A 15,527-nucleotide genomic window follows, 5' to 3' on the forward strand; every position below is an offset into this window, starting at 1 on the left:
ACAGGCCCCGCCCCCGGGCCCTGCGACCGCCCCCGGGCCCTGCGACCGCCCCCGGACCTGGGGCCCAGCGCTCCGCCGCGCGGACCTGGGCGGCCGCGCCCACCACTGAACGCTCACTGGGCTTGGCGCTCTACCCGCCCGCGCGCCGGGCGTGAAGCTCCGCGGGCTTCCTTTGCGCGGCGCTCTAAGTCCATTGATTGATTTCACCGCGCTTTTCCACCTGTAACAGAGGCGTGGTGGTGCAGGGCCGCGTCAAAGGGTGTGTCTAGTCTGGAACTCTTGGGGCCACAGTGACAAATGATGCCATCCGATCCCCGGCCTCCCGAGTTCTTGTCCCGAGTCCCCTACTGCCCAATCCCCTCCAGTGCGGCTGGCCATGGGAATCCTAGGTGTCCTGCTCCTGAAAACTCTCCCCTCCCCAAAATCCTCAACACTTTCTCTCTTCTGCATCCATCCCTACACTGAATTAACGGGGCAGTGGCAGCGCGGGGCCTGGGGTGTTAGTTTGGAATTTTAAAAATAGGGCAGAAAAAACTTGAACATGGCCACAAGAAGCCAGGGCAGGGCAGCCGGGGGACCACAAGTGCAAGATTGGGTCCTGTGTAAAAGGCCCATGCTGGCCACAAGGAGGGCTTGGGTGAGGGTGTTGAGCATGACTAAGGAGATGAAAAGCCAAGTCCTTTCCCTGGGAGAGCTGGAAAGGGCATCACAGAGCGTGCAGCTGGTACAACCCTACCTCACTGAGACTCTCCTGCACATCAGGGGACACAGTCAAGACCCTTCCTTCGGAAGCCTCGAATCTACAGTGGGAGACCAAGGTTCGCTGGAACCTCTGCGAAGTCATCTTTGATGCTCTTGGCACCAGGACTTGAGATAAACTTCATTCCAACAGGCTGAGGGAACAGAGGATGAACAGGGAAGATTTCTACCATGGGAATCAGCGTGGCAGTTGTACGGATTAAGGAAACATGAGTTTTCTCTTCCCTTCCTGAACCCCTGAGAGCCCACCGATAAACATGCAGAAACCAGAAAAAGAAACACCACACCAACTCTTAGAAAGTACTATTTGTATAAATAAATTTATACTATATTTAAGTGGCAGTAACACTTCCCATTCTTAGTTTTTCTTTCTCTCATAATGTGCAGTGGCAGGAAGGAAGATCTCTCTGAGGTTGCTCCAAAGCCCATGGGAGTAAATGTTCCGGTAGACCTGGGGCTCTGCTGAAGGGGGCCGGCCCGTGTGGGGGCAGTGTTGACACCAGGCCCGGTCACCTCGGTACCACTCGTTAGTGGTCTGGTTGGTGGCAGCCAGGTACAAAGCAAAGCACAGGTAGCCCCCCAGGAGGAGGCTCAGCATGACGACAAAGCCCAGCATGAAGACAATCCTCGGGAAGGTAACGAACAGGTACTGGGGGCAAAGAAGAAACAGCACGTTAGGCAGCCAGGCTGGGACAGAAGAAAGGGTTGCACCCTCCAGCTGCGGCCCAGTCCGCAAACACTCGAGAGCTGCCCACCCAGCTCCCCGACCTGCATACACATCTGACCATCTAAACACAAAACCGAAAAAAAAAAAAAAATAATAAACACAAAACCGAACCACAAGCAGCACTGAAAAACAGCCCGGGAGGAAACCCGAGTATGTACAAGAGTTCCAAGTGAGCTAAATGAAACGTGTACACTGAGGGAAAAGGGAAAGGATACTCCCAGGAGGGAGTGCCTTCCCTGTTAGCGGTGTATAAAACAAAGCCCTAACTACAGACCTGAGTTCATGCATCAAAATCAAGTCCAGATGGACAGAGATCACTCTCTCTCTCAACACAGCATGACCATGGAAATGCGCATACAAGAGTATTCACTACACTGATTTGAATGGCCCCTCTTCCTAAAAGAAACACGTTAAAAGTCCATCCACAGGGGTGCCTGGGTGGCTCAGTGGTTAAAGCCTCTGCCTTCGGCTCGGGTCATGATCCCAGGGTCCTGGGATCGAGCCCCGCATCGGGCTCTCTGCTCAGCAGGGAGCCTGCTTCCTCCTCTCTCTCTCTGCCTTGCCTCTCTGCCTACTTGTGATCTCTCTCTGTCAAATAAATGGATAAAATCTTTAAAAAAAAAAAAAAAAAAGTCCATCCACAAGGAAGTCAACCCTTGGGATAGTCATGCTCTGGAATATAAAGGAGCCGACAGAAATGAGATCAATTTCTACGTTCCAATTTGGAAAAGACACTGATAAAAGATTGTTGGATGTGAAAGACAAGAGGCGAGGCTCACAATGGGATCATATTTGTGTAAAAACAAAAAGATTCCATGAAACTCCCTATGACTATATAAACACACAAAAGAAAAAAGACTGAAATGTTCACACAAAACTACAGAAGTAGGGATGCCTGGGTGGCTCAGTTGGTTAAGCTGCTGCCTTCGGCTCAGGTCATGATCCCAGGGGCCTGGGATTGAGTCCCATGTTGGGCTCCTTGCTCAGTGGGGAACCTGTTTCTCTCTCTGCCTCTGCCTGCCACTCTGCCTGCTTGTGCTTTCTCTCTCTCTCTCTCTCTAACAAATAAATGAATAAATAAAATCTTAAAAAAAAAACAAAACAATAACAACAACTACAGAAGTAGTTGCCCCTGGGCTGTGAAGTTGTTAGGAGGGGAGGGGCGAATCTCCCAGTTTTCTTTTCATTTCTTCTTAAAGATGTTTAAAATTTCATGCTTCTCTCCCCAGCTTTACTGAGATATAATTGACAGGACACTGAAAGTTTAAGGTGCATAATATGACATACAGCAAATGATTACAACAGGCTTCGTTAATACATCCATCACCACATATGGTTACAATGTTTTTTTTGTGTGTGTGTGATGAGAACTTTTAAAACCCACTCTCTTAGCAACCATCAAATATACAACACAGTATTGTTAACTACAGTTCCCAGGCTGTCCATTGTATCCCCAGGACTTCCTCATCTTTCAAATATGACTCTGTACCTTTAACTACCTATGCCCAATTCCCCACCTTCTCCGTCTTTGTTTTTTTTTTTTTTTTAAACGCTTCTGACTGCTTGAATTTTTATGTTATTTTTTAAAATAAAGAAAATGAATTCTGAAAGAGGTCAGTATTTTTATAAAAATATTTTGTTTACTTGAGAGAGAAAGAGAGAGAGAACAAGTTGGGGGGTGGGCAGAGGGTGAGAGAGAAACCAAATTCCTGCTGAGCAGGGAGCCAGATGAGGGACTCGATCCCAGGACCCTGAGATCATGGCCTGAGCTGTAGGCAGACGCTTAACTGAGCCACCCAGGCACCCCAAGAGTTCAGTATATTTGAAAGTCAGGAGTAAGAGAGAAGTAGATGCATCTCTTGACAGGGGAGACTTTCTAACTGAAGTTATAAAGAAAAGAGATACATTTGATGAGAAAGGAGGTCTAAGTTTTTTAATACAGAAAAGGATACATAAATTGAAAACAAATAGAAGAATAAACTGTCATTACTGCATAATCTCAAATCAAAAGTAATTCTAGTATCAAATAGGTAAACAGTTAAAAGGACATAATTCATAAAAGATCTACAAATAACTGACAAATGAGAAAAGTAATCAAAAGCAATGAAAGAAATAGAATTTTTAAAAAGGATACACAGTAGTTTCCTACCAAATTGGAAGCACCTGCTGCCCCCGGGCATCCTCAATGCCAGCTCTGACTCAACGAAATGAACACTGATAAAAATATATATTCAAGTCAAAAGATTTATAAATGTCAATAATCTCTGATCCAGTACATATTTTTTGGAATTTATCCTACAGAAAGTCCTAAGTACAAAGATAAAACTATATACACTGCAAAGGGGAAAACACACTTCACCCATGGAGAGAGCTGTGTATCACGGGTCCCATGTCCCACCTGATGGGAAGCAACATGAAATACACATCCCTACCTAGGAAGCATTCTTGCCAAAAATATTTAACTTGAATCTAATCAGGGCTCTAGACTAACTTCCAGTTCACATTAATATGAAGGAACAGAGGAAAATCTGTTGACAGAAGTAGGAAAAAGGCAAATTTAGAACAAGGGACATTCTAAAAGACAACCAACTAAACTACTAAATGTCAATTTCATGAAAAAAAAAATAAAAGCAGGGGCATTATTTTAAACAGACTAACAAGACAACATTCAGTTGCCTAACAATGAGGTGAAATCTGGTTCAAGGAGGTAAAAAAGCTATAAAAGATTCATTTGAAAAAAATGAAAAAAAAAAAAAAAGAGAAACAGTGGGGATATTTCAATATGGACTAGATGATTTAGTACCTATTTATTATATATCCTATGTTTATTACATAGATTTACTATTACTTTTCTTTTTTTTTTTTTTTTTTTTTTTTTAAAGATTTTATTTATTTATTTGACAGACAGAGGTCACAAGCAGGCAGAGAGGCAGGCAGAGAGAGAGGAGGAAGCAGGCTCCCTGCTGAGCAGAGAGCCCGATGTGGGGCTCGATCCCAGGACTCTGAGATCATGACCCGAGCCGAAGGCAGCGGCTTAACTCACTGAGCCACCCAGGCGCCCCTACTATTACTTTTCTTACGTGAGGTAACATAATTATAGTTATATAGGAGAAGGTTGACATTCTTTAAAAATGCATGTTCAAGAATTTAGGGGCAAAGCGACATGATGTCTTCAATTTATGAGCCCAACATGGGGCTCGGTCTCACAACACCAAGATCACAACCCGAGAAGAAATCAAAAATTGGATACTTAACCAACTGAGCCACACAGGCACCCCATAATTGAAAAAAAATTTTAAGAGTAAAAACTGTTCAAGGTTGAAACGACAAGGTTATCACTACACAACCTATCAGAATGGCTAAAATGAAAAACTGTGATAACATTAAGTGCTAGCAAGGATACAGACAAACCAGTCCCTCCCCCTTCACTGGTGAGGATGTACAATGGGGTACAACCACTCTAGAAAAGAAGATGGCGGTCCTTTCCAAGACTGAAAATGGACTTATCGTCAACCCAACGATCACACTGAAGACAGATCATCACGTGGGACTTGTGAATGGGAATGTTCAATGCAGCATTTCGCAGGGTCCTTCAGAGGGTGAATGGCTAAACAAAGTGTGGAATACTATACAGCAGTAAAAAGGAAGGAACCCTAGATCCGTGCAACCACTTGTGTGGATCTCAAAGAAATTGCATTAAGTGAAGAAACCAACCTCAGAAAGATACTGTCTGATCCATTTATGTAACAATCATAAAATAACAATAACAGAGGTGGAGAAGGGAGTAGTGGTACCAGGCATTAGGGATGTGAGGAGGAAGCTGTGGCTGTGAGCGGTAACATGAGGGAGTATGTGGTGATGGATAATACAGCGTGTTGACTGTAGTGGTGGTTGTACATGGCTGCACATGGGACAAACTGCACAAAGCTACACACACACACACACACACACACATATACAAAACCACAAATAAACACATATGTAACTGGTAAAATCTGAATTGGCTATGGGGATTGTGCCAACCTCAATTGCTTGTTTTTGGCCTTGAGCCGTGCTTGTAGAGGGATGCTGGCACGGGGGTAAGGGCTTACAAGCACATAGGCTTCCTGTGTGTTTCTTTGTAATCTCCTATAAAACTGTAATTATTTCAAAATAAACTTTAAAAAAACACTGGCTTTAAGACTATGTATTTTGTCAGGGCACCTGAGTGGCTCACTCATTAAGTGTTTGCCTTCAGCTCAGGTCGTAATCCCAGGGTCCTGGGATCAAGCCCCGCATTGGACTCCCTGCTCAGCCTGCTTCTCCCTGTCCCACTCCCCCTGCTTGTGTCCCCACTCTCACTGTCTCTCTATCAAGTAAATAAGTAAAATCTTAAAAAAAAAAAAAAAAGACTTTTACCATATTAACACAGTATCCTTCCAATCCTATTTTCTGAGTGCTTTTAAATAAGAATGGGTGTTGAATTCTGTGAAACACTTTTCAGCATCTAGAGAAATAATCATGTCATTGTTCCTTATATTTAATAATGCTGTATAAAATATTAAATCAATTTCCTAATATTGAACCAACCTTGCTGTATAAAATATTAGTTTCCTAACATTGAACCAACCTTGCATTCATGGAGTATATCCGAGTATATCCCACTTGTTCATGGCATTTTTATATTCTTTGAAGCCAAAGGAAAAAACACTCAAGGAGTAAGCAGTTCCCTAGTGACTGTTCATAAGCCACTTCCCATAAATTCAGTAGAAATCTTTTAGTCATCAAATGAGTTTTTAAAATACTCTACATTATTGTAAATTAATTTCTGACAAGGGTGCCAAAACAATTCAATGAGCAAAGAAGGGTCTTTTCAACAAAAGATGCAGGACATCTGGGCATTCGCATACTAAAAGTATCAAGTTAGAGCCCAACCCAACAGCACGTACTCAAACTGACTCAAAAAGGATCAAAGACCTAAATAAATACGTAGAAGAACATTTAAGTATAAATCTTCATGACCTTGGATTAGGCAATGGATTCTTATATATGACACCAAAGCATAAGCAACAAAAGAAAATATAAAATCAAAATATGAAACTTTTGTGTTTCAAAGAAAGTTATCCCAAAAATGAAAAGACAACCCACAGAATGGGAGAAAATACTTGCAAACTCTATACCTGTGAAGGGTCAAGTGTCCAGGTTGTATGAAAAAATCTTATAACACAAGAAATGACAATCCAAAAAAATGAGCTTCTCCTCTAAATCTTCTTCTCCAAAGAAGACATATAAATGACGAAGCAGCACACAATAAGATGGTCAGCATCGTTAAGTCATCAGGGAAACGCAAATCAGACCACAATAAGGCACCACTTCACATCTATTAGGATGACTTTAATCAAAAAGACAGATAGTGGGGCACCTGGGTGGCTCAGTGGGCTAAAGCCTCTGCCTTCAACTCAGGTCATGGTCCCAGGGTCCTGGGATCAAACCCCGCATCAGGCTCTCTGCTCAGCAAGGAGCCTGCTTCCCCCCCCCCCTCTGCCTGCCTCTCTGCCTACTTGTGATCTCTGACTGTCAAATAAATAAATAAAATCTTAAAAAAAAAAAAAAAAAAAGAAAGAAAAAGAAGACAGATAGTAAGGATCCAGCAAGGATGTATGAAATTGGAACCTTCATACATGGATGGTGGGAATGTAAAATGGTGAAGATGCTTTGGAAAACAATCTGGCAGCTCCTCAAATGATTACAAATACAGTGACCATATGACCTAGCAATTCTCCTGGGTCTGACTCAAAAGCAGTGGAAACCTGTATCCACAAAAAAACTCGTACACAGATGTTCATGGTAGCCTTATTCAAAAACAAATAAAAAGTAAAAACACTCAAGAGTCCATAAGTGATGAACAAATGAAATGTGGTCCATCGACACAACAGAATATTATTCAGCCACGAAAAGGAGTGAAATACTGATTCATGGTACAACATGGATGAACCTTGAAGATATTAAGCTAAAAAAAAGAAGCCAGTTCAAAAGGCCACATACTGTACAATTCCATTTATCTGAAATACTCAGAAAAGGCAAATCCATTAAAAAAAGAAGGTAGATTAGTAGGAAAGAGCAGCATGGGGAATGACTGCTGATAGGTAAGAGTTTATTTTTGGGGTGATGAAATGTTCTGAAATTAGATGGTGGTAGAGGTTACACAATTCTGAACCACTAGACTGTACATTTTAAAAGGATGAATTTTAGGGGCCCCTGGCTGGCTCAGTAGGAAGAGCAGGTAACTCTTGATCTTGGGGTCATAAGTTTAAGCCCCACATGGAGTGTAGAGATTACTAAAAAAAATAAGTAAACTTATTACTTAATTAATAAGTAAACTTAAAAATAAGTAAACTAAAAAAAAAGGATGAATTCTATGGTAAATGTATTATATATCAACTAAACAAACTATATACTGGGGCACCTGGTTGGTTCAGTCCGTTAAGCATCTGACTCTTGATTTCAGCTCAGGTCATGATCTCAAGGTTGTGAGACTGAGGCCTGTGTCAGGCTCCATGCTCAGTGGGGAGTCTGCTTGAGATTCTCTCTCTCTCTGCCCCTCCCCTTGTTCATGCGTGTGACCGTGTACACTCTCTTTCTCTCAAATAAATAAAATCTTCAATAAGTAATTAAATATTTAAAAGTTACATATTAATTTTTTTAAAAGGAACGGCTTCATCTTTTGACTAGGAAAATGTCCTTTTTCCAATTTTGAAACCAAAAGTCAGAAACATACACCCTACAACATAATTACCTGCACATTAATTACCTGAATGAGAAAGACAATGTCGACAACCTGGAAGTGTCCCAGATCATCAACGTAAGTCTCCAGATACAAGTCCGACAGCACCACCAACTGGACCAGAAACACAGTGCTCACCACGGCCATGGTGCCAGCTGAGGCCGTCAATGTCAAGAGGTAGAGGAGGAAGTACCTGGCGTTCCAGGCCCCGATACAGTTGTTTACCCAAACACAGTGATGGTCAAAACGGTGCACACACCTGTTACACACACCTGCACAGAACGGGGAAAGCCACAAGCCCGAGTCAGTCCTTGATGGAACAATGAGACCACACACATCTATGGAGATTTTTTTTATGAACTCTTGGCAGTATGAGCTGGAAGAAATGACGGCTGCTATCACCAAGCTATCAGAACCACAGCATCAGTACAGTGGCCACGAGCCACGGGTGGGTTAATAAGCACTTGAAATGTGACTACAAGAAAAATATGAAAGCATACTCTGTTGATATTGATAAATTCTAGATAGTTTTTCAATTTATGCAATGTTCCGTTAAGTTCAATATGAGCGTTACTTGAACAGATATAATTTTTTTTTAATTTTTAATTTTTTAGATTTTATTTCTTTATTTGACAGAGATCACAAGTAGGCAGAGGCAGGCAGAGAGAAAGAGAGGAAGCAGGCTCCCTGCCAAGTAGAGAGCCTGATACTCGACTCGATCCCAGGACCCTGGGACCATGACCTGAGCCGAAGGCAGAGGTTTTAAGCCACTGAGCCCCTGAACAGATATAATTTTAAAACTAGAGTCAAAACAATTAAAGTCAAATCAATTCTTCTGATAAAGATGAACCATTATGTAGGCATTAAAGGAAAATGATTTTTTGGTACTGATTCAGTTATTTTAAAACGTGTAAGAATTTCTGGAATAACTTGGGTATGTGAATCTGCTCTTCCTACTGCAAATTTTATAAAATCTAAATATAGATCAAGTAGTTCCGGGGAAGTTTAGTGTCTCAGTGGACATGTTCTGTAAATGGAAAATATATACCAGATTTCAAAAACTAAGTATGAAAAAGAGAATATAAACTATCCATGAATGATTTTTTATACTGACTACACATTAAAATGATATTTTAGGTATGTTAGGTTAAATAAAATATATCATTAAATTTAATGGTCCCTCATTTTACTTTTGTAATGTGGCTACTAGAAAATTTAAATCACATGTGGCTCAATTTGTATTTTTGTTGGACAGCGCTAGTCTAGAATCTTGGTTATTCCCCAGAGGAGTAGGCTCTGCCATGAAAGACATCTGTAAACATGACATCCCACAGAAATTCCTGTTGGGTAACAAGACCTACCACGTGGCAAAGGAAAGGCTGTTATGTCCAGGACTGAGTTGCCCACTACACAAGAGCATTACGAGCTTCATCTTCAGGGGAGCCCAGGTGGCTCAGTTGGGCTAAATGTCTGCCTTCGGCTCGGGTCACGATCTTGGGGTCCTGGGATTGAACCCTGTGTCAGGGCTCCCTGCTCAGCGCAGAGTTTGCTCTGTTCTCTCCCTCTGCCCTGTCATCACTTGTATTTTCTCTTTCTCTCAAATAAATAAAATTTAAAAATAAAATAAAATAAAATAAGAGCTCCAGTCATCTGTAAGAAACCACTATCTGGTCTCTACCAGCAGTGGCTGCTCCATGTCTAAGAGAAAAATGGTCCTGCTTCTAGATTTCTGTAACATTTTCTTGCTACAAGGCCCATGTGTCTGCTGTGCAAGGACAGAGCTGGGATGAACCAAAGCCAAACTTACTGCAGTGCTTGGATCGCGCTGGTTTCCTTAAATTGCAAGTAGAACACTTCATATTCTTTGAGAACATCACTTCGTCGAATTCATAAACTTGAAGAAATGATAACTCATTTGCTTTTGTTATGGTACCTGAAAAACGTAAGGACAAGTGTCGGTTTCAAGCAATCCGATGGACTGAACGTTCACAAAATCTGTCCTGACAAAGAGTGACTAAAAACTTCTGTATTTACTATTCTAAATAACTCATTTTAAAATAAATACCTTTACTGAGATACAGTTCATAAGCCCAATTCACCCATTTAAAGTGTACAGCTTAACAGTTTTTAGTCCATTCACAGTGTTATGCAACCATTACTGCAATCAATTTTAGAACATTTCTATCACTTCAGGAAGAAACCCCTTAGCAGTCAACCCCAATCCTCTCGAATCCCAGCCCTTGGCAATCACGTAATCTATTTTCTGTCTCCATGCATTTGCCTTGTTTGGATACTTCTTATAAATGGACTCATACAACTTGTAGTCTTTCGTATCCGCCTTCTTTCATTTAGCATAGTTTTTCAAGGTTCCTCTATGTTCTAGCACATATCACTCCTATTGCCAAACACTGTTCCATTGAAGAGGCACATCACATTTACCTATTCGTCCGTTGATGGACAGGTGGGGCTTCCAGGATAGAAAAGTTTAAAAGTAAAGGCATGGAAAAAAGATACCAAGCAAATATCAATAAAAAAAAACAAACAAAAAAAAACGGTAACGGGTACCTGGGTGGCTTAGTCGGTTAAGCATCTGACCCCTGATATCAACTTAGGTCATGATCTCTGGATTGTGAAATCAAGCCTGTGTTGGGCTCTGCGCTGGACATGTAGCCTGCTTAAAAGTCTCTCTCTTGGGGCGCCTGGGTGGCTCAGTGGGTTAAAGCCTCTGCCTTCAGCTCAGGTCATGATCCCAGAGTCCTGGGATCGAGCCCCGCATCAGGCTCCTTGCTCAAGCAGGGAGCCTGCTTCTCTTCCTCTCTCTGCCTGCCTCTCTGCCTACTTATGACCTCTTTTTGTCAAATAAAATAAAATCTTAAAAAATAAAAAAAAGATTCTCTCTCTCCCTCTCCCTCTGCCACTTGTCCCCCACCCCTCTCTCCCTCTTAAAAAAAGTATAATATCAAAGAAAAGAAAACTGAGAGCAAAGAGCATTACTAGTGACAAAGAGGCTCATTGTATTTTGAAAAAACATTCAAGGAAAAAGGAATACCAATTCTAAACCTGAATGCATATAATACAAATATATACATAACTATTATACACACCTATACATACATACATCTATAATAGCTTCAAAATAAGTAAAGCCAAAACTGACAAGGAGAAACCTCAAATCTATCATCAGAATGAGGTAACATACCTCTCTCCGTTATTGCAAACAAAAAAATTAGGATGAACATAAAAGATTTGAACATAATTAACCAACTTGACTTAATGAACTCACATGGGTCTACACCCAAGAACTAGAATATATACATTATTTCAAAACCACACAGATCACTTACAAAAATGACACATAACCGGGCATGACGCAAATACCAATGAAATTTTTGAAACGGGGCCACAGAGACCACAAAGTCGCTACATAACACAAAGTATCAAAAAATAAACTAAAAAAGCATGTAGAAAATTTTAGGCTGTCCTAAATAACCCAAGGGTCAAAGAAGAAACAAATAAAATCAGAAGACAATCACAAGGAGAAGATGATGAAGACACTGCATATCGCATCTTTTACCAAGTCTCCAGAGGCATCACTAGTCTGTAACCGTGTAGGTGGACGGCTGAGTTGTCGCCAGTCTCCACACTGAGGGCCTCAACTTACCAGGGTTGCTCACACAGCTGAGCGTGAAAAACACCAGGTTTACAATCAGCAGCAGGTAGGGCAGAAGAAGGTAATGCAAGGGAAACTCCAGCTCTCGACAGTAGCCAAATACTTCGCAGGTGTATTCACTGTAAACCATCCCTTGCAAGACAAGGTGCAGAAGAATGAAGGTGTGGTTTCTGAAAGGAAAAAGGCAGCATGTGGCCTTCTCCATGAAGAAATCGTGTCATATTAAAGTTAACCTGGGCCCAACCACTTCCTTTGGGCTTGATAATAGCACGAATTATGCAAGAGACCATGTGAGACAGTTCCCACATTGCCTCACAATACTCAGTACTCAATAGATGTCATCTATTAACTTTTTTTTTTTAGGATTTTAATTATTCAGAGAGAGAGAGAGTGAGGGCGTGACAGCAGGGGGAGGGGCAGAGGGAGAGAGAGAATCTCAAGCGGACTCCATTCTGAGCCGGGAGCTCAAAGTCGGGCTTGATCCCACGACCCCAAGGTCATGAACTGAACTGAAATCAAGAGCTGGATGGCTCAACTGACTGAGCCACCCAGGCACCCCTTTTGTCTTTATTGGGGATTGAGGTATCAGGATGTATCTCTTTTCATAGAAATGCATGTAATATTGCCATTCCTTAAATATTTCTGTGAGAACTCCAGAAATAAAAGGCAGATTATTTATGAGCAGAGGTCCTAAACCCAGGACTCTTGATCCTTCTCAGCTTCCTTCCCCGAACTGGAAGGAAACCAACAAGCAGTGTCCTGAAGCTAGGGGACAGCAACAAATAATAATCAAAACAGTAAAGAAAACAGTATTTTTAAAAAAATTTTTCAAGATTTTATTGAGAGAGAGAGAGAGTGAGCGAGCAGGGGGAGGGGCAGAAGGAAAGAGAAGAGAGAGAATCTTAAGCGGGCCCCATGCCCAGCAAAAAGCCCGACTCACGGCTCACTCTCAGGACTCTGCGATCAGGGCCTGAGCTGAAACCAAGAGTCAGACGCTTAACCAACTGACCCGCCCGGACAAGAAGAGAGTATTTAAACTCATACCGTGTATGGAAGAGGTAATGAAGCAATTTTAGCACAGCTCTCTGAAGGCATTCTGGAATTATATAGGAAATTATCTAAACAAAAAAGAAGGATTCAATGTCATTTCGCATTCTCCCCGCTCCCAAACATACCAGATGCTCCCCTTTGAGCTAGTGATACTGGGGATTTGTGTTTCTGCATTAAGGGCAGAGAAGAGATTTGAGAGAGAATAAAATAAAGAGTTTCCCTCAGCTGGTCTTCCTTTGATGCCAGTTCCTCTCCTACCTTTCCACTCTAACTCCAAAGAAAGCATCATGTTACGGTCTTCAGGCAAAGGAAGGAGAGTAGAGGGGCTGGTAGGTATGTTAATGTGAACTCCACTCCCTTCCCTACCTTGGGTTCAATCCTACGTTCCAGAGTTCATTTGCAATCACTAGGCATTAACCCAGGTCAGTCCCAAGTCAACCCGTTCCCAAAGGCTGCCGACCCCAACTCTGCTCACTTTGACCCCTGAAGGATGGCTGGCAGCCTGATGCTTACTCCCTGGTCATACAGCCCCCAGTTCCACCCATCAGGACCCTCTAGGCACACACTGCTCACATCCAGGCCCAATTACAGGCATCAAATTCAAAGAAAAATAGCCAACCTTGAGAATGTTATCTTCTCTCAAAGCGACATCACAAGATTACTTTCAACAATAACATAAAAAAAAAGAGAGAGAGCGAGAGAGAGACTTTCGAATAGACCACAAATACCATAAATGAAAGAACTGAACAAATAATAAAAATGGCAACTCTCTTTTTGTTCCATCAGGGAACTGATGAGCCTTTTAGACTGGTGGTAGTCAAAATCCAGTGGTCTCCAGGCATCACCATTACCTGTGCTGCCCCTCTGACCAGGCCTTTCAGGTAATGGGTTTTTGAGCAGATGCAGATCATAACAACACCAATCAGCACCAAAGCCAAGTAGAACAAGAAGAGAACCAAGAAGTCCATCCTGGGGCTACAAAGAAACAGAAAGAGTGTGACTACTACTGGGGGATATATTCCAAGGTGCATATTCTTAGATATCAACTCTGTAAACGGGTCCCCAAACAGAATTCAGCAGCCCTTATGCACACACTGCTTTGCACTGAGACCGCCCACTTTGCACTGAGACTGTCCTTCAAGAACTTCCTAATCAAACCACTGTGACTTATTTAGAGCATCTTCTGCCTACACATTCCAAAATTAAATGGGGGCGGGGGGAAATGTGCGAAATGCATACACTTTCCCTCCCACCAGCAACAAATCATCTTTGTATTTACTTAAATACAAACCCACGTAGATATTGATACGGAATGTACCCAAAGGAATCTGCTGACAATGCTACTGGAACAAACATCCCCCAGAGGCAGTCGGGGACTCACTCCCACTACAATCGTGGATCACCCAGGGGGACCAGAGTCAACACACAGGCCTGTATTAACTGGAAACGGTTACTTCTGGCCTTAGCAGGACTTCCAACTGAGATAACCAAACTACAAACTATTCACGAGATAAGACGGAGGAAACAATGAGCAGCAATTCTCACGGTGTGAGTCAGGGTCCCCAGCCTACATATTTCCCGTTTGGATAATTTTCTACCGTCAGCTCGGGCATTCCTCCTCCCAACATTCACGGAGAACTCAAACGGCATCTGCTCGTGTGCAGCGGCGTGTGCCTGGCACAACAGGTGGCACCCAAAGCTGCAGGAGGCATGGTTCTTCTAGAAGGCTGGATCTGGCTGCAGAGACATCGATAAAACACCCACACAATAAAACAGGGTGGGAGTCAGGGGACGGTATAAAGTGTGGAAAATAATTTTAAAGTCAGGGGATGCTGAGATCCCGCGGGAGTGAACGGGACTATAGGACTTCGGAAGGAAAAGCTAACTGGGAAGATTAAGCCAGGAGCCTTGGGTCCTGGTTTCTATTCCTAATCTCTGAGGTGCCTACGCTGGCCACCGGACAGAAAGGCTTATCCGAGGCTACACTATCCGGGGGTCCCGGCGGGTGGGCCTGGTCGGAGTTTTCCCCGGGGGCCGGGAGCCTGGTTGGGGGACGGGGTGTAGAAGGCGCAGAGGGGATACGGTGGGTGCCCTGAGGGGTGGAGGGGTGGGGCTGCGACCACATACCCACACCCACACATATACACTCACACAAAGGTGTAAGGGCGGATCAGACAAGGAGACAGACGCCCCTGGTCCAGCTGGGTGTCAAAAAAGAGCCCTCCGGGGGCACCTGGGTGGCTCAGTGGGCTAAAGCCTCTGCCTTCGGCTCAGGTCATGATCTCAGGGTTCTGGGATCCAGCCCTACATAGGGCTCTCGCAGAGAGCCTGCTTCTTCCCTTCTCTCTCTGCCTGCCTATCTGCCTACTTGTGATCTCTGTCTGTCAAATAAATAAATAAAATCTTAAAAAAAAAAAAAAAAAAAAAAAAAAAAGAGCCCTCGGAGGCGACCTTACCGCCGGGATCAGTCAACCTCCACTAGCGCCGAAGCGGCGCCTTCAGGGCGCTTCTTTAAACTTCCGGCGGGCCTGTGACGTCAGCACGCGACGCGGGCCTCT

General features: G+C 43.0%; 1 protein-coding gene across 11 annotated transcripts; it reads right to left on the reverse strand.

Moving 5' to 3' along the window:
- Nucleotides 1-1,060: 1,060 nt before the first annotated feature.
- ZDHHC4 (zDHHC palmitoyltransferase 4) lies at nt 1,061-15,510 on the reverse strand. 11 transcript variants are annotated; one of them, XR_014306304.1, is made up of 10 exons: nt 15,421-15,493; nt 15,121-15,202; nt 14,515-14,706; nt 13,821-13,944; nt 12,964-13,015; nt 11,911-12,089; nt 10,057-10,182; nt 8,277-8,521; nt 3,636-3,700; nt 1,061-1,408 (listed from the first exon to the last, which is right to left on the reverse strand). XR_014306304.1 is itself a non-coding variant. In XM_082713884.1 (9 exons), the coding sequence occupies exons 4-9, from the start codon at nt 13,935-13,937 to the stop codon at nt 1,118-1,120; spliced, it is 1,032 nt and encodes a 343-aa protein (XP_082570010.1). In that variant the 5' UTR covers nt 13,938-13,944; nt 14,568-14,706; nt 15,121-15,190; nt 15,408-15,508; the 3' UTR covers nt 1,061-1,117. The 11 variants fall into 11 exon arrangements, 10 of the variants coding, with proteins under 10 accessions (XP_082570010.1, XP_082570007.1, XP_082570009.1 ...); XM_082713884.1 differs by lacking the exon at nt 3,636-3,700 and having other exon boundaries at nt 12,964-13,037; nt 14,568-14,706; nt 15,121-15,190; nt 15,408-15,508; XM_082713881.1 differs by lacking the exon at nt 3,636-3,700 and having other exon boundaries at nt 14,568-14,706.
- Between the last annotated feature and the right edge of the window lie 17 nt (nt 15,511-15,527).

Source organism: Mustela nivalis (assembly GCF_964662115.1).
Source record: "Mustela nivalis genome assembly, chromosome: 19".
In the NCBI taxonomy this organism is placed as follows: Eukaryota; Metazoa; Chordata; class Mammalia; order Carnivora; family Mustelidae; genus Mustela; species Mustela nivalis.

What these genes read in the sequence shown, in the direction of transcription:
- ZDHHC4 (XM_082713880.1), bottom strand. Translation starts at nt 14,619, where the DNA reads ATGCCGTTTGAGTTCTCCGTGAATGTTGGGAGGAGGAATGCCCGAGCT. An exon ending in CATTACCTCTTCCATACACG is followed by an intron (nt 12,090 to 12,963) that starts GTATGAGTTTAA and finishes TTTTCCTTTCAG; the next exon opens with AAACCACACCTTCATTCTTC. An exon ending in CAGCTGTGTGAGCAACCCTG is followed by an intron (nt 10,183 to 11,910) that starts GTAAGTTGAGGC and finishes TACGTTTTTCAG; the next exon opens with GTACCATAACAAAAGCAAAT.